This window comes from Equus przewalskii, chromosome 17 (assembly GCF_037783145.1).
Source record: "Equus przewalskii isolate Varuska chromosome 17, EquPr2, whole genome shotgun sequence".
NCBI lineage: Eukaryota > Metazoa > Chordata > Mammalia > Perissodactyla > Equidae > Equus > Equus przewalskii.
In genome coordinates this window covers 42,279,986-42,305,823 of record NC_091847.1, presented here as the reverse complement: position 1 = coordinate 42,305,823, position 25,838 = coordinate 42,279,986, and the positions used below count along the sequence as shown (strand labels likewise).

General features: G+C 36.1%; 1 protein-coding gene across 12 annotated transcripts in view; it reads left to right on the top strand.

Annotated features, from left to right (window-relative positions):
* Positions 1 to 25,838, top strand: part of KCNH7 (potassium voltage-gated channel subfamily H member 7) — a 472,129-nt gene that overhangs the window by 433,766 nt on the left and 12,525 nt on the right. For 4 of the 12 annotated variants that reach the window (XR_011528781.1, XR_011528779.1, XM_070581417.1 and 1 more), the window contains 5 exons: positions 6,448 to 6,700; positions 9,824 to 10,029; positions 11,871 to 11,970; positions 20,162 to 20,425; positions 25,208 to 25,376. Coding sequence is in view for 8 of the 12 variants with exons in the window: in XM_070581417.1 (XP_070437518.1) it covers positions 6,448 to 6,700; positions 9,824 to 10,029; positions 11,871 to 11,970; positions 20,162 to 20,425; positions 25,208 to 25,376 (992 nt within the window). In the remaining 4 variants the exon portion in view is untranslated. The remainder of the gene's footprint in view (positions 1 to 6,447; positions 6,701 to 9,823; positions 10,030 to 11,870; positions 11,971 to 20,161; positions 20,426 to 25,207; positions 25,377 to 25,838) is intronic. The other 8 variants (XR_011528782.1, XR_011528780.1, XM_070581421.1 and 5 more) reach the window with 3 other exon arrangements.

The following is a 25,838-nucleotide window of genomic DNA, read 5'->3' as shown; positions in this document are numbered from 1 at the left end:
TACTCTGTTTTGCCAACAATCTGGCGAGATATTACAGCCTTATGCAATAAAACAATTTCATATTCTCATCAGCCACATGAAGGTAAAATAAAATAGATGACAAAGTAATTTAAGATTCAGACTATGGCTATATATATTTGTATGTTTAAAACTATTAAAAGAAACCAGCCGTCATGATCAGTGATTTAACAAGAAGTATTAAATGTATAATCACCAAGAAAACATGAAAAATATGTTTCCTATTCCTTAATGATAAATCATAACCATTGAAATAATATGATCTGAAATGACCTCAAGTTATAGAATCCACTAATGAAGGACATTAGCTTCTAGAGACAACAAATAGCAAGGTTCAGTATTTAAGATATCAAACGTAAGATACCAAATGCTGAATGCCCACATGGCAATGATTCTATCAGAATCAGAAAATGCTATAAAATATTCAGACTGTACTCTAGGGCAGAGACTTAAGATTTAATATATTACTTGCATAATCTATTTGATAATCATGCTTGAGTTTTAGTGTTTCATAGGGAGTGTTAATTTGTGTTTTGATTAATTCTAATTTGTCAAGATTTAAGTGTATTTAATGGCCCAGAGAATATCCCCAGAAAATTTCTTAATGTCAGTTATCACAGTTACCAAAGTTGTTCATATGATTAATTTACTATTTAGGAGAAACATTTGCCGCCCTCAGACTGTCTTTCTCAATGTGCCTTTCTCAGCCTGCCTCTAGGAATGTCTCCCTCTGCAGCTACACTGCATGAAACAAATCAGAAACCATACATTACAACATAGATCAGCTTTCCAGTACTATCTAGATAGGGGGTACCTAGTAGAGAATACATTTTGATTCTTTTCTAAAGCAAACACAAGGGTTTAAAACACTATGGAAGGAGTCTGGAGAGAGTCTTGGTAAAAACTCAGTTGTTGATGTTCTCCCAACAGAACCTGGAAAGTGTACCTACATAAGAGAGTGTTTTTCAATCCAGGCTAAGAAACAGCAAAATTGAATCCCGTGTCTTAAATTTGAAGAAGGAATAATAGAGTTTATTGTCAATATATTGTGAATATTTAACCTCATTTGGAAATCCTTATCTATCAGCAGCCAGGTAAAAGTTGAATAAGGAAATAACTTTCTCTCCTACAACCCTTGCCTTTCTTTAATCACTCAGAGATGGGGCCAGGAACATGGAGACCATCTCACAGGAACAAAGGAAGCCTTAAATTGCTGGTCGGAGAAGGGAATCATGGGTTTGGGACTGTAAGCCAACTGTCTTACTCACAAGACATATAGCTATTGTGAAAGGATAAAATTATACAGAAATTTGACCATAAAAAAACTATTCCCAGAGTAAAATTCAATATAAAGCTGGCCTTACGTTGAAGGATGACATAATAGTGTCACATCAAAACAGAGAAAAATCTTCGTTAGTTAAGATATTCCTCCATTCAGACTCCACTGACGGAAGCCCAGGACACATTTCTCTAATTGTAATCTATCATTCACCTGGGCCAAACTTCTTTTTCATTTATGTCCCAATATATAAAATAGATGGTATAACTGTTTTATTAGCATAAGTATATAGGTTTAAATTTAAGGATTTACTTATTAAAAAGTTAATGAGACTAACGTCATTTTGATGAGCACACGTACATCAAATCACAAGTTGCGGGCCTACACTAACTCAGGTTCCATTCATTTCCAAAATTTATATTGATTGCTCAGTATAGAGAAAATCTGAATTCACATACTACCTAATTGCAAATATTAACAATATTGTAATATTTATTCCATTATGTGTGTGTAAGTTTGTATATTTGAGGGAAGTTTAACATAAAGTTGAATACTTCTGAATTAATGTCTGATCATGTTTGACAGATGCTTGTCATGGAATAGTTATTTCCATTTTTGTTCTCTCTTTGTGTGATTTCTTCGAAGAGTTTTACTTTGGTTTAATAATGCTATCTTGTTTTGTAGTTGTTGGATTGATCTTGTTTGAATGTCCTTAAACTTTGGGTCCTCTAGCACTAAGCTATGGGGTTGATTTCTTTTAACATTCACAGAAAGCACTTCAGGCTCACTTAAAAGAACAAACGTCTCATTTGTCTGACATAATTTGACAGTCCCAGAGAGTTTTATCTACATAAATTCAAGTAAAAAGAAGTTAATACTACATTTATAAAATATTCAAGTGGTCTTACACCGTAATGAAGACACGGGATTTTTACCAGCCCTGAAAAACTTTTCTGGAACTTCAGGAAGTTTTAAAACTCTGTCCCATAACAGTCAATATTAGAAAAGTGAAATTAGAGCTATTTACTCACCTTAAATTAATTGTTACCTTGAGGGTTCATTTGAACAACCATTAGTCTTATAAACGTACATTGTAAATGTCCAATCTGGCATGGAAAGCAAAGTGTAGGATGTTCTGTTTAAACTATTTAAAAAGTTTTTTTAATCTGGGCATTTAGAAAGGTTTTAGGGCCAGGTATTTTTTCAGACCATGTTTATTCGTTGTTATGCTCCCATGCATAGCATAGCGCCTGATATATAGTAGATACTAAATAAAGATTTGCTAAAAGAATGACATTTTCCAAGCTACAGGCCATGAAACTGATTCTGGGTGATGTTCATTGGTCTTTGAAATCAGACTAACTCAATAAAACAATGGCTCCAGATGCACAATGAAAGGTGCTGTGTACCCTCAGAGTTTCAGAACTTGACAGACAAGAAGGTTGTGTAGAGTGCAGTGGAAATGATTATAACAATCATTAAACCAGCTTGTGTACTTGACATAGCTGCTATTTGTAGCCAGGTCTGCTTGGTCCAGTAAAAAGCCAATATTTGAGTGCTAAATGAGGAAGCTCCCAGTCAGGTAGTTTACCAGAGGAACCAAACCTGATAAAAAAAAAAAAAAAGTGCCATGAGCAAGAAGCAAGAATGGCAACCCAGCTGGGACCACTTGAAAGTGATGCCTTGGATACGTATCTACTTAAACCTACCCCTTTCTTCCCACTCTTTTCAATATTCTTCTACCTCTATTCCACTACAGCTGCCTTCTCATTTAACTCCCTCTTAAAGTCCCTTTACTTAGGCATAACCCAGATTCCAAAGATGCTAACTTATTTAGGACATCCAAACCTCTGGGCTAGTAAGAGATTCAATTACTGAATATTAACTTCTATTGAGTTTTACTTAGTCATCTATGTAACTGACTTAAGAAAATTAAGAAAGTCAATTAAGGACTAGCATCACAGGAGAATTCCTTAATCTAAACAAGTTCTTCATGCCAAGGTCTGTATATCTTCCTCATGTACAAACAAAAGCCTCTTCATGCAACTCTATGGTACCTCCAACTTGAGGTCATTCTTTCTAGTCATTGTCACTTCTATAACAGGATGAATGTCAGGAGGTGACAACACTTAACAAGAACACTTGAGAAGAGAAAGATGTTGAAAAACTTTCCCAAATGTCCTTTAAGATTTTGTGAGTGGTTCTAAGAATACTGGAATTCCAAGAACATATTTGTAAATTGATTTAGTAACTGCCTACTTTCCCAAAGGTTTTAAGATAACTCACAGTGAAAATCGAAGTGCAAGTAAGCCAAAACATTTAACACAAGTCAGAAACAGGAAATAAAAGTTAGAGAGAAAAGAGGGAAAAAAAATTTTTAAACTCTTTTGAGGCAATAGAACACAAAACTTAGCGGTGAATTTCCTATTCACCAAAGAGACCAAAGAGAAAAACGCAATGGGTATTTGTATCTCTCAATTTCTAGTTAAAGAGGACTTGATAGTTTTTCAGGAACAATAAATATGTATGACAAAAAAAAAACAGAAAAAGTCAGAAGTAAACTATCTATTGAAATCTACAATGCATGGGATGATTTACATACATTATCACAATTAATTGTGGGAAGACCCTGTGAGGTAGATCTTATTTTTACAATAGAAGAAACTGAATCTCAAGAAAAGTTCATTGCCTTAACCAAAGTCACAACAAGTAAGTGATGGAACTGGGACTTCAGCTCATGCCTGTCCGATTCCATAGTTCTTATAACACACTCAGAGAAATGAATAGCCCCTGCCTCTATCTCATTTGCATCTTCCAACTTAAGGCACGCATACACATCCATGTGCACACACACACACACAAATGCACAATTTTTCCTTCTATAACCCAGGTATACTCAGAAAGTATAACTGATAAACTTAGGGAAATACCAGAAATAACAGCTACAAGCTCAATATTCTCATTCAAACTACCATAATGGTAGCAATATCTCCTCAATTTACGTAAATATAAACTGCCTTTTTGTACCTTATTACAGCCAAATCTTAAGAGAAAAATAGGTATATCTAATTTGTTGCTTGGTGTAATGCTCTTCACCTTTTTATCTGTACCAGGACATCTGAGAGTTATGCTGAGACTGCAACAGTGGGCTTCAGGGAGAAAAAGTAAACCATATGCAAAGAGGCCAGTAAACTGGGTTTTTTTCCTACTATAGCACCCCCACGTAAACTGGTCCCATTTCAGAAAACTGTCCAAACCTAGCTTACCTCCAGTCTAGCATCACCCGCCAAAGATTCCAAGGAGGTAGTTTAGACAGGTAGAAGGGACCGGCAACCTAGTGGGTTGATTCCATGAGAGGAGCAGGGTTGTTGAGGATCCCAACAAAGAGTGGGAAAAGAGCCTCCAGCCCCCAAAGGCAAAATTGTGCAAAGACTAGGCAAGCTACCAATTTGGAGAGGGCTTTTTAGTCCAAGTAGGAAATCTGGCAGGAGTCCGGTCATGTAGACGAAGTGTGTGAGTTACCGTCAAGGGAAGAGGTTTCAGATGAGTGCCCAGGAACTCAAACAGAGGAAGGCTCATTTCTTTGAGGTCTGAGCCAGGTAGCACAGAAACTTCAGGATAAAAGTCTGAGTTCCTACAGCTGTGTAGAGTTGGGTGAGCAGTGTCTGACAAATGGCACACCGTTTATTGGTAACCTAGGACAAATTTCAACATTGTAAATGCTCTTCTTCTCCGGCAAAGAAACACAGGTGGATAAAGTGACTTGCACAAGTGTCAGTCTGTGGCAAATTCATGACCAGAACTCATATTCTGTGAGTTTTCTTCTAAAACACCCTTGACCCGTTTCTGTGGGTGACTGTGCAATGAAGGAAATAAGATCAGAATTACGTATTTCAGTTCTCTCTTTGATCCTTCTGTATTATATCACAGTCAGTCTGACCAATTGCATCACGCAGTGATCCTACAGAAACAGGATTCCTGTGGCTGCTTTAATACTTAAAATAGTAATAAATTGCAAGTTAATTCAAATATGATCTAACTTGAAGTTCTCTACCAACCACATACGTTTGGATTATCTACAAAAATAATTCATGATTACTTTTAGCTTATTAGACAGCAATAACAAGGTTGACCCAAAAAGGTAGGAAATCTTAAAATTACATTATTAGGCACTCTATAATGCCTCTTCCCTCTACCCCACAGCATATTTAAATGGATCTATTTTTACTGACAGAGGAAAATCAACATGAGAATTAAAATCTATATATGACACCCAAAATAGCTAAGACACGTACAGAGAAGCAAGAATTGAGTGTCTGATCCACTGTATACTGGGACTTTTATAAAATAACGTAATATTTTATTCAGTATAAATTGAGTAGCACTTGTCAGAAACTATTGTTTAATCTTTTTGCAAGTTTAAAATTAGTCACTGAATAAGTTGTCAAAACAATAGCGTTGGTAGAAGAATTATGTATGCATTGTAACTTCTGGCACCATTTCCATTTCTGAAAACTGAGCTACACTTTTAAAGTATGTTTGCTGTTTTCCTTCCCTTTCTCTATTTTCAGTACTTATAAAAATATTTAGTATTAATAATGTGCATATTAAACACAGGTATTCCAAGTAGCATTAACTAAGAGCACTCTCTGGTATATGACATTTACAAATACCATAGCTCTTTCAGGATCATTATTTTTACACAATTATAACTAAGATATATACCAGAGATAGCAATCCAAATTGACTTGAGATTCCTTAAAAAGGTTGTCTTTCTAGTTGTACTGCCTTTCATTAGCTATGTCTTATTAATTGTCACATTGCATTATATCTGTGCACAGTATGATGCTACATAACATAATGCAGGGAATGAGAAGCAGTGTGAGACATTGTAGGCATTACATTTTAATGAAACAGCATTTGTGTTGAGTCTGAATGCCTGCAGTTAATTCAGAGAAAAGTATTTGAGTTAAAATTCTGACATGTTTAAGAAACCAAGTATTCATTGAGGTAGGCGAGGTAGAAGCATTGTAAGAACTCCTGTGTGACAATTACTACACCTGCGGTTCTGTGAGCAAGAAATAGACTTTATTTCCGGTGGAGGTACCCTGTGCCCTGCTAGTATGAAACTCTTTATGTTTTTTCTTCAGGTCCTAAAGGGTTTCCCAGAATGTTTACAAGCTGATATTTGTCTACATCTCAACCAGACTTTGCTGCAAAACTGCAAAGCTTTTCGGGGGGCAAGTAAAGGTTGCCTTCGAGCTTTGGCAATGAAGTTCAAGACCACCCACGCACCTCCAGGAGACACCCTGGTTCACTGTGGGGATGTCCTCACTGCACTTTATTTCTTATCCAGAGGCTCCATCGAAATCCTCAAAGACGACATTGTGGTAGCTATTCTGGGTGAGTGTTTTAGAATTGGATGGTGACATATTCAGTTACTAGCTGGTGCAATGCATAGTTTAAAATGATAGAAAAAAGGACTGACATATTTATTTATGGGTGCTATTTAATGCTGATAGGTAATTTTAATGCTTTATTTAAAATTCAATTCAAATCAAATTAACCTTGTAGAAAATATGTTTTCATAACTGTCTCACTTTTTCTCTGATGTGTAAATGCTTCCATGCCTCTCTTCAGTTCTTGGCTGCTACTTAAGCCTTTGAGACCAAATATATGAAAATAGTCAGCATTTTCTATTTCATGATAGAGTATCTTGGATTCATGCTTGATCCCTTAACACCTTAAATAAAATGTACACGTTGTAAGCTTACTTGCTAGCACGTGCCAGTGCCCTATCATGAACTCGGTTTATGTTTGATGAACTTCATCTATACGCCTGCCCTTTTTCTGTGTCCCATCAAACAGAATTATATGTCCTACCTAGGTAATATAGAGCTATGAACTTAACATCCAGGGATAAAGCCCATGAGGGGATTAAAATTAATAGTAAATTGAACTTCTTTGGGTGCAAAAAAAGTCCATCTGTCCAAGCTATCTTGTTAAAAATAAATTTAGTTGGGCCACCCAGTGGTGTAGCAGTTAAGTTCGCAGGCGCCATTTCAGCAGCCAGGGGTTCACTGGTTCAGATCACAGGTGCAGACATACGCACCGCTTGTCAAGCCATGCTGTGGCAGGCGTCCCACATATAAAGTAGAGGAAAATGGGAACGGATGTTAGCTCAGGGCCAGGCTTCCTCAGTGAAAAGAGGAGGATTGGCAGATGTTAGCTCAGGGCTAATCTTCCTCAAAATAAAAATAAATAAATTTAGTCAGTGTGAATTTGTAGGATTTCTCGGGGATATTAGGACAGTGGGGAGCAACAAGGGAGCAGAGAGACACGAGATCAGTTCTTCTCCTTTCCTACCACCTAGCCAGTAGGTTTAAGCCTCCGGCTCCTCATGGGAACACCCAGCCCCAATGTGTGTGAACATTGGCACTTCTTTTTTTTTTCCTGTAGATTAAATCCAGGTCCATTTAAACAATGAGCATGTAATTCAATGCTTTCCTTTCACTCAACTCTTGATGTTAACATTCAAAAGGACAAGGACGTTGTCTGTTTTCTTGGCTGCTGTGTAGAGCCAGAGTATGGCATAGCACAGGACTCTACATGAATGAAGATGTTTGAATGATTCCTATATATTTTGATGATTTTATTATAATCACAGTTTTAAAAAAAATTTCTAAAATTGATACTATGCACAATTTGGTTTACAATCCAATGAGCAGGCAGAGAATTGAAACATCCTCTAAATCACTTAGCAACTACACAATAAAGTCGGATTTTCACCAGATTTGGCCTTGACAGTTTGCTCTGGTATGTTGCCAGGGAAGGAGCATGCTTCCTTGCATTCCCGATCTTCAAATCAGCCAGTCCTAGCTTCTACAGGAAGGTAATAAGCCTTCTTGCTTTATGAAATAGTAATTTTAGAGTGTAGTTAAGCTGTACACGCTGACTGGTTTACTCTTTGCTCATTTACAGTCATGCAAGCTAATTGAAATACAAAGTCCATGCTGAATTTAGTTCAGAGCTTTTCTTTGATAATATCTGTATGGAAGTATCAAAACGGTAAAGAATTATAAGAGATTCTCCTTTTCTGTTCTCATTTCCTTGTAAATCTGCACCTAAAATCCTCACAGATTATGATTATTCAATTTCTGAAAACTAAGTATTTATTTAAACCAAAGTAAATGCATTCTCCCCAATATCAGTTTTTCTTGGAAAGATATGGTATCTGATTTCTCTGCATTATTCACATTTAAAATAAGAACATTACAGTTTTTGTTTTTTTTTTGACTAGTTAGAACTTTATTGTTGAAAAGTCTTTGATAGTTTCCATAGTCGGGTGCAAATGAACTTGTCACCAAAAACTAAATTAACAGATCCAGAGGGTTTTTTCTAAATCTGAAAAAACGCTTCAGGATATATGTAAGAAAGTACTATTTTATACTACCATTGACAATTTTTAAAAATTACATAATCAATAATCTATCAGTAGTTATTAAGCATATATTCCAAACATACTATTTTTAAGACTCTTGACATTCAGAGACAGAAAAATCTAACTGGTCATGACATGCAGGGAAAATATTGGGAGGAGATTAAATACATCAGATGTGTAAAGATTTTGACTGGAGTCAGAATGCATGGCATTTAATCATGGCTACACTTTGCCTCCTTTCACTTCACTCAACTAAGAAGGTGACCTTGACCTAATCAGTTTACCATTTTAATCCTCTTTCCATATTCATAAAATTTGGATAATAATTAGTAATTTCTTCATGAGATTACTTTAGGGATTAAATGAGTTAATGCACCTAAGCATTTGACCCAGTGCCTGGCACCTGCTTTGTCCTCAATAAGCATTTGTTATTGTTGCTGTCATGATCATCCTCATTGTTGAACAAGGCCTGGAAAAGCAGGTGGCCTGTGGCTAGGCAGAGGGCATGAGAAGGGCCCATCAGAGGGGAGACACTGAAATAACCCCAGATTTGCCAAAAAAGCAAGAAGGACACATTTTTATAATAAAGGTCATATTGTTAAAAAGCGTTACTATATATGTTGAGCAAATTGTAAGTGTTGAAAGTGCTCCACCATAACTTCATGCTGGGCATCACCTCCAGAGACCATCCTGAGATAGAAAGTTCGTGAATCTGACTCACTGCAGCTTGTCTCATATTCCTGGACTGACAAAATCAGACTATACCTACCATATGGCAAAACCCTTTTCTAGCAATGTGGGGCATAGTAGACTAAAGCCGTGTTTGTTGCATTCTAGATGCTTAGCCAAAGAATCAAAACAAGGAAATAATAAGGATTATACCAGGGCCAGTGAGCCAAGAGGCAAAATTCCACTCAGCAAATAAACGTGAGAATGTTTCTGCCCAGTGTCTATTGGCTGTGGAGTCTTACATTTGAAATCTTTGGGTTCAGGGATTGGTCACTTGTCCCCTTCTGCTTTTAAAAAGAACACATTAAGTTCAGATTCCTTTTACTTCCTTTTTTCTTTTTTCCTTTTTTTTTTAGGAAAAAATGATATATTTGGAGAAATGGTTCATCTTTATGCCAAACCTGGAAAGTCTAATGCAGATGTAAGAGCTCTCACATACTGTGACTTGCATAAGATCCAGAGAGAAGACTTGTTAGAGGTTTTGGATATGTATCCTGAGTTCTCCGATCACTTTCTCACAAACCTAGAGCTGACTTTCAACCTCAGGCATGAGAGTGCAAAGGTATATGTTAACTGATTGTTTATTTTTGTACTTCTGATATTTTGTTGTATTCTGGGATTACCCAAATACTTCTGAAAGATCAAGTGAAATATTGTAGAAAAACTTTACCAATTCTGAATATATGGAAGGAAGAGTTAATTTAATATTGGAATTTCTAAATTATAGGGAAGAAATTCAGTCTAATTACTTTCAAATATATTGAATAACTTTAAGTAGGTGAATTAAATTTGACCTTTTAGGAACTCTAACGTGACATACTTGATATAAAATAGCCTTGGTTTATATTAAGTGAGCCAATTATTTGTAAGAAATGGGTGATTCCAGACTATTGAAAATCCCCAAAAAGAGTTTATCTTATACAGAGGTTAAAACCTTCTCTCAGCTATTATTTACATCATACATTGGTTAGCAATGTCTTTTTAATAATAATAAAAAAGTTAAACTCATTCGTGTTTAGGTCCATATTTAACACAATTTCCAACTCACAGAAGGCTTATACCCGAGTCAAAATTAATTTTGCAGAATGAAAAACATATGTTCTAATAGAGATAATATTTTAAGTGATTCTACATACAATTTAACCTGGAATGAGTTTTGAGAGTGCAGCTCTTATATCTCCCATTCTCTTCTAGTATGAAAACGTGTCCCTATGACCTACCACTGTTTTAAGAACATAGAATATATGTTGCAGCCCACAATTTATCACTAGGTTATTCCTCCACCCCCTTCACTTCGAGCCCTGTAACTCCAACTCAAATTCTAAAGACTCCTTTGTCAGAAATCAAATGTTGGACTTTTGACACTTGCCAGTGTATTTTAATGCTAACTAATATACTCTCTGGAAAAAAGATCCTCAAGTCAATAGTTAGGTCAAAGGTGGTAAATTTAATTCTCCCTGGAGTTATAGTCATTCCCAGGTACTGAGAGACTTAAAGAGAAAGAGAAACTTTTAAGATGACCAGTGTACCATTTAATAACCTGAAGCACCAGCTCCAATAATAGCTTCTTTTCAAAACACTGAAAAATTGAAAAATACTTAGGTGGTAAGAGGTTCAAGTTATCAAGAGCTTATGTTTTTCGTATAATGATTTAATTCAGTACTTTATCAAACCGCAGTTTAATGTCATAAGCTCCTTCTGATTTTGGCTGGAAAAACAACAGACATCTACCTCACATAACTTCTTTACATAAAAACTTTAGGCGGTAACCGAATAAACAGAACAAGAACTTCCATTTGTTTTATTTATTTGGGAGCTTCCATTTTTATTTGCAAGACTGATAATATTTTACAGAATGAAACAGAGGGGGAGGAAAGAGGAACTTGGAACAGAAATAATAAAGGGTTCAAAGCATAGTGTTTATTGAATTCAACCTTATATTTATCGTTGTGAAATTTAACCTTGCAACCATTGCCATGTAATTTAAACATCATGGCTAATTATAATTAGTTTACACCTTTTTCTGTAGTAATACAGATTCTGCAAAGTTCTTTAAATTATTATTATTTTTATTTTAACTTTACCGTGTTACACAAAATGCATTCTACATGTAGAAATATGTTGTCTCTAAATATTGACAACATCATCCCCAAGCAATTCTGATAAGCAACTTCTACAACTATGATTTCCCCATCAGACAGTGATTCTACTAGTATTATTTTATCAGTCTATTTTATAATTTAGAGACAACCATTAAACAAAGTATTGTAGCTATTTGCCTGAAATCTAATAATTAACTCTGAAAGTGTTTGAAACAATATGAAATAGTGGAGCATTTACTGATAATATGTTATGTTCAAGTTGAATCTACTTCCATTCTATCTTCACGTTCCATTAACAAAGGCTGATCTCTTACTACGATCGCAGTCCATGAATGATTATGAAGGAGACAACTGTAAACTGCGAAGAAGGAAATTGTCATTTGACAGTGAAGGAGAAAAAGGTAAATCCATTCTATTTCTAAAGTTTAAATGTGGAACATGTGGCTATTTGCTGTTCCTACTTAAATGCTCATTATGCTTCTGATTTCAAGGGCAAACTTCATTCAGGTTTTATGAAGGCAAATCCTTTGTTATTTTTCAGTAGCTAAAGTGGTTTCTGATTGATAGCTCTCAACAATGTCATTTAACAAAGCCGTTTGATATCTGCAAGGACATCACAGAGAGAGAAATAGAGTAAGTGGGTTAAAAAAAAAAAAAGGAAGCCAATTAATAACAGTTGAATAACTGCGCCTCAGAGTTCTGAGCAGAGTGTCCTGGAGGGAGGACCTTGTTACAGGCCGAGTGCTCAATCCTCTCACACGCATGTATGACAGGGTGGAAGGTGGTATTTGTTAGTCTTTTTCATGCTCAAACTCTCTGAGTTACTTGCCACTCCTTGTCCTCTCTAGGTTTTTTGTCCCCTCTGACTATTCTTTATGTTTTACTCATATGTTCAACAAATATTTATTTAACATTTCACATTTTTAGAGAGCTACTCAATTTCTGAGACCCAAACTGTGTAAAACAGCCCTTGCCCTCCCTAGGAAGGGAGATGTCACACCCTCTATCAGTTCGAATACAAATGGTGCTGTAACAAGAACAAGCACACCTCAGTGAGAACCCAGATGGGGGTGCATTTATTCGTGCCTGGGCAGATGGGAGAAGGCGCTCCTGAAGAAGCTCTGCCATTACCCCACGTTGATCCAGCAAACATTTTGGTCTTCACTTTATTTGGCCTCTCAGCAGAATCTGACACTGTGAACCAACTCCCCTCTTTTTCCTGAATATTCTTCTCTTGGCGTGTATGACACTGTAGTTTTCCGCTGTGCCTCCTACTCTCACCAATTCCCTGAAGATAATGTCAGGATCATTATCTTCTAAACCAGTTATTAGCTGTTGGAGTTTCTCAAGGGGAGGTCCTAGGTCCTCTTCTCTTCTTATTCTATTTCATACTCTTTCCCTGGGTGATCTCATTTATACCTATAGTTTAATTATATTCTCACATGGGAGATATATGTATTTACATCTTAATCCCAGACCATCAATGTCATGTATCCAACTGCCAATAAAACCATCTACTTGAAAGCTCAAAGGCAGCTCAAACTCAACATTTCCTAAATTGAACTCATGATGTTCCTCTGGAAGCCTGTCTTTCTGTCAGTTGCCATGTCTCTAAATGGCACCACAATCCAATCAGTTGCACAAACCAGATATCCATCTAGGCGTCAACCTTCTCTTAACCTCTCCGTCAATTCTGGCAACAAGTCTTGTTATTGCTACCCCAATACATCTCCATTTAGTTTTCAAACTAGGTCCCTTTTGGTTCACTTCTTTTCGTCTTTATTGGCACAACTCTAGGCCAAACTACCATAATCTGTCACCTGGTATCCTGAAACAGCGTCCCAACTCCCCTTTCCACATCCAGCTTGCCCTCTCTCATCTGTTCTCCACACTGGACTACTGGTGATTTTTTCTTGTAAATACAGTTGTGTTTATGTCATCCACATATTTAAAGCCCTCTAAAGACTTCCCATTCCCTAAATCCTTAACAGGGTGGGTCTATGCCTACCTCTTCAGTCTTGTCTCATACCACCCTTCCCCTAACCACCCAGCCTGGCCTTCCTCCATCAGCTCCTCTCTTTTGCAGCATTTATTTAAGTTGTACCTCTATGTTTATTTGCAACATTATTTAATCAATGTTTTCTGCCTGTAGACCATAAGCTCCATGGAGGTGGGAAATATTTTGTCACCTGTAGCTTCACTGTTTGTTACATAGCAGGTATTCAACAAACATTTGTTGAAAGAATGAATGAATTCATTAAATAGAATTTGAGCATCTTCCTTTTGATGCTCTTCCTCCTTTTGCCTTCCTAACTCAAATTCTTTTCTTGGCCCTTTTCTCTTCTCCCTGAATTCTCTCCCTAAGGGAGATCATCTACTAGGTTCAACTTGCTCTACAGCTCAAGTGAACTAACCTGCCTTCTCTTCCATATAAATTGTTTCTCTGTTTTTGCTCATATCGTTCCCTTAAATGGAATTTACCTCCCTCTCGTGAAACACATACACATGCAACCACACCATACCGGTGACTTTTTCTAAAATCGGAACCATTACTGTCAAGCTATTCTTCCACAGACTTAATCTAAATCTCTTATCCTGAAGTTAATCTTTTCTTTCAACATTGCTGGAAATGAAGAACAGCTTGAGAATGTTGTCTATATAATAATGTTTCCCTTACAGTTGAAGATTTATTAAATCTCTTTTCAATCTTATTTAGTTTCCTCATTCTGAAGCTAAATAATCTTTTTTATCTTCTGATAAGTCTCTGAGAGAATGTCACAAATTATATTATGCTCATGCAACTAGACATTTCTATTGATTCTGAAAATTTTTCCTTTAATCACAGACTTAGTCTATGAGATCCATTTTATATAAAGTATAGATGGTAGGATTTGCCTGCTTGCAGCTTTTTGAAGTTTCCTGGTGTGACAGTGAGTAAGCATGATTTGGTCAATATAAAAACACAATTAACTCCAGTTATTCAGAGCCTGAGAGCCTATTGCAGTATTCAGGACTCCAAGGTGCTACATGTGAGTGTAAAATTTGCTGAAAGCGATTTAATCCCCGTCACTCCAATCTAATGCTCTCAAGGTGGCCGTTCATTATATCCTTCTTGATATAGAATCAATATCTAAGAGAAAAACACACATATAAGTAAGTATAAAGAACAGAGAACTTTTGGGAGATAATTAATGCTAAATGATATGGGGACACATAAACTAAAAGCTGCCCATAAAATGCATTGATTATTTTAGAGTTAGTTTACTGCTTATGCGAAACAATACCTTGAAGGCAGACATCCAGGAGCACTAATGACTGTGAATTAATCACACAGGCATCAAGAACCAGAGGGAACAACATGTGGTTGGGCGTTGAAGACAGACAGGGGTGGAGTCCTGCATTGCCACTCACTCCCTACTCAGTGAGGCACTGGAACTCTCCAGGCTTCAGTCCTCAACTCCCCACCCCTCACCCCAACCTTCCAATCATGCCTGCCACATGGTGCTAAGGAGCTTACATTCAAAAAGACATATTAAAAAAGAAAGTATATATATAGAACCTCTGGCAAGTTGACTTGAACAAAATAGAAGCTTAACATATTGGATCACTTCTCTCTTAAAATGAATTTGTTGATGAAAGAGCTTCACATTTCTTCTGAGGAAATAAACTCGTTTCCCAACAAGAGAAAGTTGTCAGTTCAGGTCCGAATTTGAGGACACCTTGTATTTTTTGAAGGTATCGTCAAATAGTTCTCTTTTCTTCCTAAAATTCTGGCATGGAGGTGCCCAGGTCCTTCTCAACTCACTAGGGTCATTGTAGGAGGAAATGCTACAGTTTCAGAGACAGAAGTAAAATGTTATTGTTACAGAAAGTGAAGAATAAAAATGAATCTTCAATGACCTATTTAGTGGCCACGAGGATTGATCAGATGATTGGACAGAATAGAAGGAAATGAGGCACAGTCATTTGGAACATGCTGAAAATGTCTCTAAATAGTCTTGAGAGTTGGATTGTTCTTACTTCAGAGTGTGCCATTATGATCCATTGGGTTATGGGAATAATACATTTTTTTAAATTTTATGTTGTGTGGATTTTATAATATACATATTAACGCAATAGCATGTATAATGGCACATGAGAGACACACACACACACGTATGTATTTTTTACTGATAGTGCTTCTGTGACCACATATTTGGAATATTCTGCTGAACCCTTTCTATGGACAGAAAATGCAGTATCAAAGTAACTACCAGTGGCTGATTTAAGGAGCCAATGACCTTTTGGCAGAGAATAAGCTAATGAGAACAGCAATATAAGAGGTCCCAAAAACAGGAAAAAAATTAAAATAGTGGTAAAGATGTGCCTGTGCCAACCAAAGGCATGGAAATCAAAGCAAAAAGATCTTCAGTATCCTCTTTCCACTGGACTTAGATTGTGCCATGCGTGTCATGAAAAATAGAAGCCCATTTTGATAGATATATCATACATCCCCAGAGGAGGGAAAGAAAGATTGAAATTTTCTCATTTCCCTACCCATATAATTTTTACTAAAATGGGCACTTCTATATTTTTTTAGCTGGAAAAATCTAATATTCCAGAAAATAAGGGTGGAGGTGTCTTGAATTCATCACACCTTGCATTTCAAAGGATAACAATAAACTTTATTTCTTTGTAATATTAGTTCAGTGATTTCATGTTGTCATCCAAAAGTCAGTAAGTTTTTAATGTGTTTCTTCAAAACAAAATAACTTCTATAAAAGTTATTGAAGTAAGGAACAAATATATACATTTTTAAACTTATTTTTATAGAAGAGGAGTGGTCTAATTCTAATGTCATTAAATCAAGCTTTTAAATATATTTGTATTATACTTTGGCATCTCTTTGGACTATCTTCTCCAATAACGAATAATGGCTGATTCTTGTTATTCATTTTAGTCATCTATAAATGTATCTTTATTTTAATTTTTAAAATAGTTTACAACTTTTTATCTTGCATTTGTATGGAAAATAACACTAGTCGCCTTTCAACATTCTTTGAAGCTGGAGAGGAGCTAAGGTACTTGAAATCAAATGAAGAAATTTATTTTAAACCCCAATTTTCTCATGAAAGGAATTGTTTTAATACATCTGGCTGGCAAATGCTCAGCTTATCTCAAAATTGTTATCAGTGGAAATCTAAAACTCAAATACTGAGAGAGTACATTAAATGCCTTTTTTTGACCAAAAGTTAGGTCTAGCTGTTGGGTCTGGCAAATAAAAATAGTAGTTAATCTGAGAGAAAGACTCCATGAAAGACGGAGGTAGCACAAGGGTGTGTTCCCAGATTGTTTGAAATGGAAGAATTTTATCGGATCATTCTTAAGATGGATGGGGTCAACCACTCCATCAGGACACTCTTATTCTGTGTGCTTCAGTTCATTCTGAACCCAGAGAGACACCCACAAGACAAATCACAAATGCTTTAGAATTGCGTCCTTTGAGAAAAGGGGAAGAGAAGAACTGTCAGCTTGCAGAAACAAAGGATGAAAAAAAATAAAGATTTTCAGTAATCTAAATCAGAAAACAAATTTGAGCCTTCAACAGGCAAAAGTTTTTCTTCGTAAAATGCTGGTAATGGGAGTGATTATACACTCTCACTTCTAGCAAAGGGGAAAATGTAAAACTCCCTCAGAATGCTATTTCTACATGGAATAAGAATAGCATTAAGGAAAAATAGTAACTAACACTATTTAATGTCTGTCCAATAATCCAGTTTAACTAGAAAAAGGAAGAAATGGAACAGGCCATCAAAATCTAGAGGTACCTGGAGGCTAGTTATAATGTATTTCTGCTTAGTTTCATGTATTCCGTCAGCCAACCTCCAGCTTAAGCCTGAGCAGTTTCCATTTTTAATCCACAAATAGACTGTCATTTCAACTTTCATTTTAAATGATAACGTATTCAGCTTTGATTTATCTAGTAAGGAACAGAAAAATGTTGTTGCAGTTGGACTGCACCAAAGAAATTGTTCACATGGTCTGGGATCCAGGAAGCAGCTGGCTGATCATCCAATGGCAATGAACACAGAAATAAATATGGAATAATTCCCCTTAAGAACTGGAAAACGTAGGGCTGGCCCAGTGGCACAGCTGTCAAGTTGGCACGTTCTGCTTCTCAGCGGCCCGGAGTTCACCAGTTCGGATCCTAGGTGTGGACATGGCACCACTTGGCAAAAGCCATGCTGTGGTAGGCGTCCCATGTATAAAGTAAAGGAAGATGGGCATAGATGTTAGTTCAGGGGCAGTCTTCCTCAGCAAAAAGATGAGGATTGGCAGTAGTTAGCTCAGGGCTAATCTTCCTCAAAAAAAAAGAAAAAAAAAAGAATTGGAAAATGCAAGCATATCGAACTTTTTCTTCTTCTTTCATGATCCTGCTTTTACCTGGACATTTTCCTAAATGATTTAGATACCACATATATGAAGTAATTTGCTCCATTTTACTAAAGAACTAAAAAATAATCCCTCTTTCACAACATTTTGTGAATACTTATCCTGAGTTGAAATCAGCAAGTTATCATTCAATTTAACAATATATGCTAATTGATTAATTTGTGCCTAAACATTCAAAATAAAGCCATAAGTTAGAAAACTAAGACCTAGGCCCAAGTAATAGGTGGGATGGAACATTTTACTGTGTGTAAGTATTTAAAAATATACAGAAAACTCCCAAGACCTCTCAAGCCAAAGACACAGCGTGGCTGAATAATTTGTGATGTACATTCATTACAAATATACGTGTTAGCCTTATCCATAATTAGACTGGAGGCATATGAACTGTTTGTTAATTCCTTTTACATTTGCTTCTGCTGGAAAAGATTCCATGAAGGCGTTTAAAAGGAAAGCATTTTCGGGAAGATGAGAAGCCTGAGCTGATTCACATCCCACTGGTGCTTGAACTGCCTAAAGGGTTACTTAGGAGCAGCAGACTGATGCAATTCACTAAGCAGCTATGAGGATAACTAAGAAAAGTGAAGCTTTCCTTCTTTTTAACATTTACTAGCATAAAATTGGAAACTATTATTTTTTGAGGAATGAAATGATATGTTCATAAAGTGGGGAATGTTGAATTTTCAGGACAGAAGTTAAAATCAAAGAAAATGGAGGAAGAGATGACAAGAATGAAGTTTAGAGACTTAAGGAGGGCTGTGTCAATGACACTGGAGAGAAAAGCTTTGTGTCGGAAGAGCTGATCTGAATATTTTCAGCCAATGAGATTAGTGGTTGAGTGGAGAAGAATACGTGATACTGAATAATCAAGGATGTCTACAATGCTTGAGGCTGGAAAGGTCTATGGTCTTCTCAGCAATGATGAGATCAATGAGCAAGTGTGAAATCTTAAAGAAAATAAATTAAGCAATCTGCTTTTGCTATGTTTAACTTTAATTGAGAGAACACAAACTAACTCCTTAATAACAATTTCACATGAAACTGATTCTTAAACTCTATCCATTTCTACCTTGGGCTACATTCTGGCTTCTCATATTTTAAATTATAATAGTTTAAAAAAATGAAGGAAAAAAATCTCTGTTTAATTTCCCTGCCATATGGGAATTTAAAAAAACAGTTGGAAGTTTCTCTGGAGTGGCCTTAAATCAGTTTATTTGGTCTTCTATAAATAACAAAGTAAGCACAACCAGGCAGAGAGTAGATGGGGACACTGTCTTAACCATTTCTCTAGAAAATGATATACCTTCTGGAGTATATTGGTTAGTTATTCACAGTAACCAGATGGAGAATTATACCGTCTCCCCAGGACACTAATGGAAGCAAGTTCTGAGATTTGTCTCTGAGTTTTTCCCACTGAAATATGTTCTAACATAACCTGCAGTGCTGAAATTATCCTGACATTTCAGTATAAGACAGCCAATATGCACTATTGGCTTTAATGTAATTAGGTAAACCTACCTTAATTACTGTATTTAGCTTTATATTCTTCGCAATATGCTGCACAACCAAACTGCTTAGAATCTCAAAGCCATTACATTCATTGAACTAAGGTTGAAATTCAGCCCGCCAGCCTTTACCACAAGGAGGCTTCCAGTTTTGACCTTCACAATGTATGAATGGCTGCCGAAGATAAGAGGGCATGAGGTTAAAAACAAACAACAAGGTACAAAGGGTTGATATTTTAGAATTGGGACGCATTTTCCCTCCCTTTTCCGTTTCCTTAAAGAGATAGTGCACTAGATTTTAAGAATACAAATGACTGTTGAGCATGTAGAAGGTTGTAAGTTATCCACAGTTTTTTCTCCTGAGATATAAAGATTATTACTATCACAGATAATCTTTTAATTTTGAAATGAATAATGTGTTTAATTAAAGATAATCTAATGTCCCTTGAATTAGGAAAAAAAGTCTCCTTAAGTAGCTACATTTTCAATAGGAAAAAAGAGAAAGAACAACTTTCCTGGTGGTTTTATAGAAAATTCTATGTTAAAGTTATTCAAAGAACATTACTATTAAGAAGATAGTTTATATCTTTTTAGGTAGGATAATATGCATAGAGTCTCACATTTGATTATTTTCTGTAAAATAACTTTTCTTTAATAGATTTTGGCAAAGCAAACGGGGCAAATGATCTTGAAGACTCTGTAGATACCATAAGAAATTATCAGAGCTCCAGGAAACACCTGGAAGAGAAAAAAAGCAGATCTTCGTCTTTCATCTCCTCCATTGACGACGAACAAAAGCCTCTCTTCTCAGGAATAGTAGACTCTCCTCCAGGAATAGGGAAAGCAGCGGGACTTGATTTTGAAGAAACAGTGCCCACCTCAGGAAGAATTCACATAGATAAAAGAAGTCACTCTTGTAAAGGTAATCAAGTTTCTCAGGAATCTGTTTGTCTCTCTTCAGTGCTAATCAAAAATGGTGACTTTTCACAAATAAGAGCTGTACTGACACATATTAATCTAATCTGTTGATACTTCATGAAATATTTGCAAAGAGTTGAAATCTCAGATCATCTACAATGTTTGTACAATTCTGGAATAGTGGTAATTATACCCAAACAATGATAGCAGAAGAGGGTTTTTGTGACCAGACTTAGTGTAATGCCACGTAGAGCATTGTGGGAATGTCTATTGTAGTGATTCCAACAGAGAGAGGGAATCAATGAGCATTTTAAGAGGGCTAACCGGTTGATTCTTATATGTATCTTCTGTACCCATTCCTCACCCCCAACACTGTTGTTTCGTAGCATGAAAGGCCAATACAATAATTGCCAAAAAGAATTTCATTTTACTGGGAATTGTCAGAAAACAAAGAGAAATGCCCCTAATAAAGTATGCTCTTGATCCAACTCATTTGAACACATTTGTTTAACATCTCTACCAAAAGGAATACCCAAATATGTGGGTTTTTTGCAGAAAATATTCATGAGATGGGTAATAATGCTTGATTAACGCACGCAGATTTGATGCTAAAGGATGAGAAACTCAAGAAAACTTGAGAACAATCACATAGAAGAACAATTAACTTAGCATAACAGGAGCTAGATTTACAGATCTAGTTAGAGTTACCTATTAAGTGGGTGCAAGAATAGGTGTGGGTCAGACTGCTTGGGTTCCAACCCCAAATCTGTCACTTGCTCCCTTTATGACTTTGGATAAGTGACTCCCCACGCCACCCCCAGGTAAGACTCAGTGCACATCTTTAAAACAGGAATAATATTTTCTAACCAACTTGTCAATTGTGATTATTAAACAAGATAACATGCAGAAATTACTTTCTCTGAAATAAAATCCCAACTCAGTTTAGTATTTTCTCACAGGTTTTATTTGCCAACCCTTTAATCATCAACTATATCCCTGGAGATATAAAAATGTAGAGATAAAGAAGGTGTAGCAAAAAATCAAAAGAATGTAACAGAAAAGAAGGAAAAATAGGATGTTCTTGGCTTGGCAGGAGAGCAAAATTTTGGCATGCAGTAAATATTACCTATCATCATCACCATTATTCAAAGTGACTATATTTGACAACAAAAGTTTTATTGAATCTAGGATGCTTGGGCTTTACATTTTTTTCAGAGTTTCTTTCTTTATCTTATCAAATCAGCTTTGGCCATGACCCCATGTTGAAGTAAGCTAAGAATATATGCAAATGTTCTCTGGACAATCTAAAATCTTGATGAAGTGAATGAAAATAGGACCTCATTTATCACAATGGAAGAATGGAATATTAGATGTGATTACCAAATGTCCCGTTTTAGTTATTTATGAAAACGGATTCTGGGAAGTGCTAAAAATAGAAAAAGGTTGTATCATGGAAGTTCTGAAGAGCTTGCTGAACCATCTCTACTGTCTCCAAAAGTCAGCTGAGAGTAGGCCTGATTTTTTAAAAAGTACTTCTTGTTGTTTTCCTCTTGAGTTTTATAGTCGCAAGTGACAAGGCATTAAACATATATTTGGGGGATTTTATTCAACTTCATAATGACTCTTGCTGACAGTGAATTCTCATGCCCTGCATCTTATATTTTTCTTTGACACTTTTTCCAATTATTTTTAACTAGCTATTCCAAATGCACAATTAAAAAATAGTATTTTAACAAATAATTTTAATATCTACAAATTTTAATTTTCCAAGATTTACAATGCAAACTTTATTTAAATATAGACAATTAACCAGAAAATGCATAGTTAAATATGCATGATTGAATAAACATAGTCAATGTCATATAAAGTCAATCAGTGTGACACACGGTTAATCAATTTACTAATAGGACCAACCAATGGAGAATTCTAAAACTTCATTCACTGCAAATTTCATTCCCTAATGGTTTTTTAAGGTGAAGTACTGTGGAATGTTTGAGAATTTGAATAATATGTAGAGTGTAGCTGTAACTGGTGCAGTTTGAATTACTAAATCTTCACAAAATTTAGTTTTATCGTCAATAGGAAATTTCACTTACATTCCTGGCATTTGTCATGCCGACTCCAACAGAGGAGCACCTTTAGACAAAACTAAAAAGAAAAAAACAAATTGAATGGACTCTGATCCTACTTAAATTGAGGTCAAAAGTTGACTCTAGGAAAATTGTGTACCCAGAGCAAAGTGAAAGTTTCCTTTCTGTTCATCCATTTCCAGAAATGTGTCTTGCAACTATAGCAACATTTTCCAAGGCAACCAAGTGCAGATTCTTTCTGAGCTATATTTAGAAAGTGTCTACAAGGATATTCATTTTGATTAAGACCACTAACTGTGATTTTCCCTTTGAACTCCTTTTTTTCATATTGCTGTTAACACAAGCTAATCACACATATCCAGATTTTAATAAAAGAGTAAATTATAATCAAGCAAGCCTTTATCTAATAGTTTACATTTTATTCATTTTTGCTAGGAGAAGATAACGTGCACTGAAGAAAAAGTATAATCCTACATAATTTATTACATGTGATTCACCATTGTTATTTAAAAATCAATTTATTATATATGATTTGAGAATGAGAGAGCTGCTAAGCATCGGCAGAAACTGTGTAAGCTTTCTTGGTACAAAACTTCTGAACATAATATGTAACTTCCCTCCTGTCAGTTCTTATTGTCTTCTTTAAAGATTCCTACCTTAAACAGCTAGCAGGAGCCTACAGGGGCAAGCGTTGGCCTCACCAAACCATTGATCTGTGCGTCTGAATGTTTGGTTGGCATTGCTGCTCCCAAATTGGAAACCTAGTGCAGTAAAACATTATATTATTGTTTTGCATTTTAAATAGAGTCACATATCTGTGAATAGTAAATCATACTTTTCAGTGAAAATCTGCTGATATATTACTTGAAACTCCAGCAATATCATTTTTCTATGTTTATTTTCATGTTGTTGTGTTTGGTAATACATCAAAAGAGATTATATACTGTCACTTAAAAAAAAAAACAAAAAACAAAGCACTAGGATCCTATAGGCTAAGGAAGCACAAAGAACCCTTTGGAATTCATAGCAAGTTCTCTGAGACCTGTGAGCTATTTCCACAGAACAGGGAACCCTGACCTTGCATTTTTCTAATGCTCTCTTTGGATATGCTAATTTCTTTGTTACAACTTCACCCAATGGAGGCATAAATTGTAGGCACCTTATTAGAGAAATCTCAGTGTATTCAATGATAAAAGGATAGTGACAGAAAAACCATGAAGAAAGGATACAGAAATTTTGTCTGCTACTTGGAGAAAGAGGATGCTTTTAAGCTATCTGTACTTTAGGAGAAATCGTAGGAAAATGTAGGGACTTCAAGAAGTCCTACGAAGCTTGTTCCCTGCTTCTAGAATCATAGCTAATTCTCCTCAAATCGGTTACTTCCTATCCAACTTTTAAAAATAGCCCAGAATATAAATTCCTTGAGTTTACGTAACTTTTGTCAGTGTTTAATCATAGCTACGTGTCCAAAAAAAAAGCTTTTCTATCAAACCAAAATCACTTTCTGTAATTCAAATCTATTTCCATGTGAAAATGAAGACCAGTTTTAGGTAGTCTTTTCCTCCTCCTAGCCTTGCAGTGAGAAAAATGTCTTGCTCCTTCTTTATCCCTGAAATAAACTCCAAACTCCACTAGTACTTTTTCATGGGTTTTGTTTTCCAACCTTCTATTCATTTCAAGCCCTTCTGTAGATACATAAAATGTAGAAGGTAAGAAAGCATAGTGAAAGCCATCACAAGTATAGGACAAAAATGAGAGGAAAAGTAAGATATTATATTTTCCCTCAAACATTGATAACTAGCATATACAGATTGTAGGAGAAACAGTAAATTAAAAGAAGCTCAGAAAATGACTCTCTGGATGAAAAATTATTGAAACCTTGGTAGACTGAATTCCTCAGGTTGCAGGGCCTGTATCTTCTTGGTCTTTAATTCCTCCACATTTAGCAGAGTGCCTGGCACATAATGGACACTCAGAGCATTTGAAAAGTGGACTTGAACAGATAAGCAATATGTTTTAAAGTATAGAACATAAAAATATTTTAAATAAAAGAGCCACAAGAAAAATATTGGAAATTAATGTGACTATATTAAAGGACAGTGCGAAGGGAGCTACCAGGAAATGAAGAACATGGAAGGGTGTCATGGGACTAGAGGACTTTTAGGGCCCTTCCCACTTTTAATGGCTCATAGTTCCTTGCCTCTACTTTGAGTTGGGTTGGCCTAAGGGAATGTAGCTGAAGATCAGGACTTCTCCATGGCTCTCCTGGGGCACACTTTGAATCATGAAGTATGCAAATTATCCTGGGGGAAAGAGCCGTAAAATCTTACATCAGAGGGGAAGCAGTACAAATGGTGCTGTTTCTTCCCAAATATAAAAGCATGAAATCACTGTTCTTTAATCAGGGTTTTGGGTTGACCATCCATGTCTCCTCTTAGCATGAACAGAAAGAAGGCAAAGTTGTATTCAAGACTCATAACCAGCGATATGTTTTTATTCACATGGAGATGAAGGGTCAGGGTGGGTGGGACTCAGCTTTCAATTGGTTGTGGCTCTTGGACAGGTCTGAGTCACTCTGGTTCTGTCTTCAGGTTGTACTTCCAAGATCCCTTCCTGCTTGTGTTGTGGATTTCTCTCTGTTACTCATGCAAATGGGAACCCAAGGAAGTTGACATCCATCTTGTTACTTCCCACAGATATCGCTGACACGGGAGGCTGGGAACGAGAAAACACCCAGACTCAGGCTGATGAGTCTAGTCCCTCAGCACTTCAGCGAGCTGCCTGGGGGATCTCTGAAACTGAAAGTGACCTCACCTATGGAGAAGTGGAGCAAAGACTAGATTTGCTTCAAGAACAACTTAACAGGTATAAGCAATGACGAGGCAAAAAGAGAACATAATCCAAGCCCTCAGTTGGGTCTAGCTTTACTCCTTGTAAGCAGCAAATTCTTCTTGCAATAGATCTCATAGTTTCCTCATACACTTAATTAAAATAAAACTAGAAGTTGACAGAATTATTAATCTGTGTTGCAAGGAGCATTTATTTAGAACACTTTATACTTCTGGCAGCATAAATCCCATATTTTTCTTTATTTGCCATAAAATTAGTATATTAATCACACCAGCTGCCTAGGAAAATTCCTTTTTTTTCCTCAAAATAATTCATGTTTAGCTTGTTGACTCCTCTTTTAATCCTTCTTTTGTACTTTTTCATTGTTCCTGGTAACCTAGCTACGTGTTAGGCATTTCTCTTTTAGGTATGGACAAAATTATTTAAACCTTTAGTTATTCAGTCAACTTGTCAAAAAAGTAATTTAACTGAAAACCC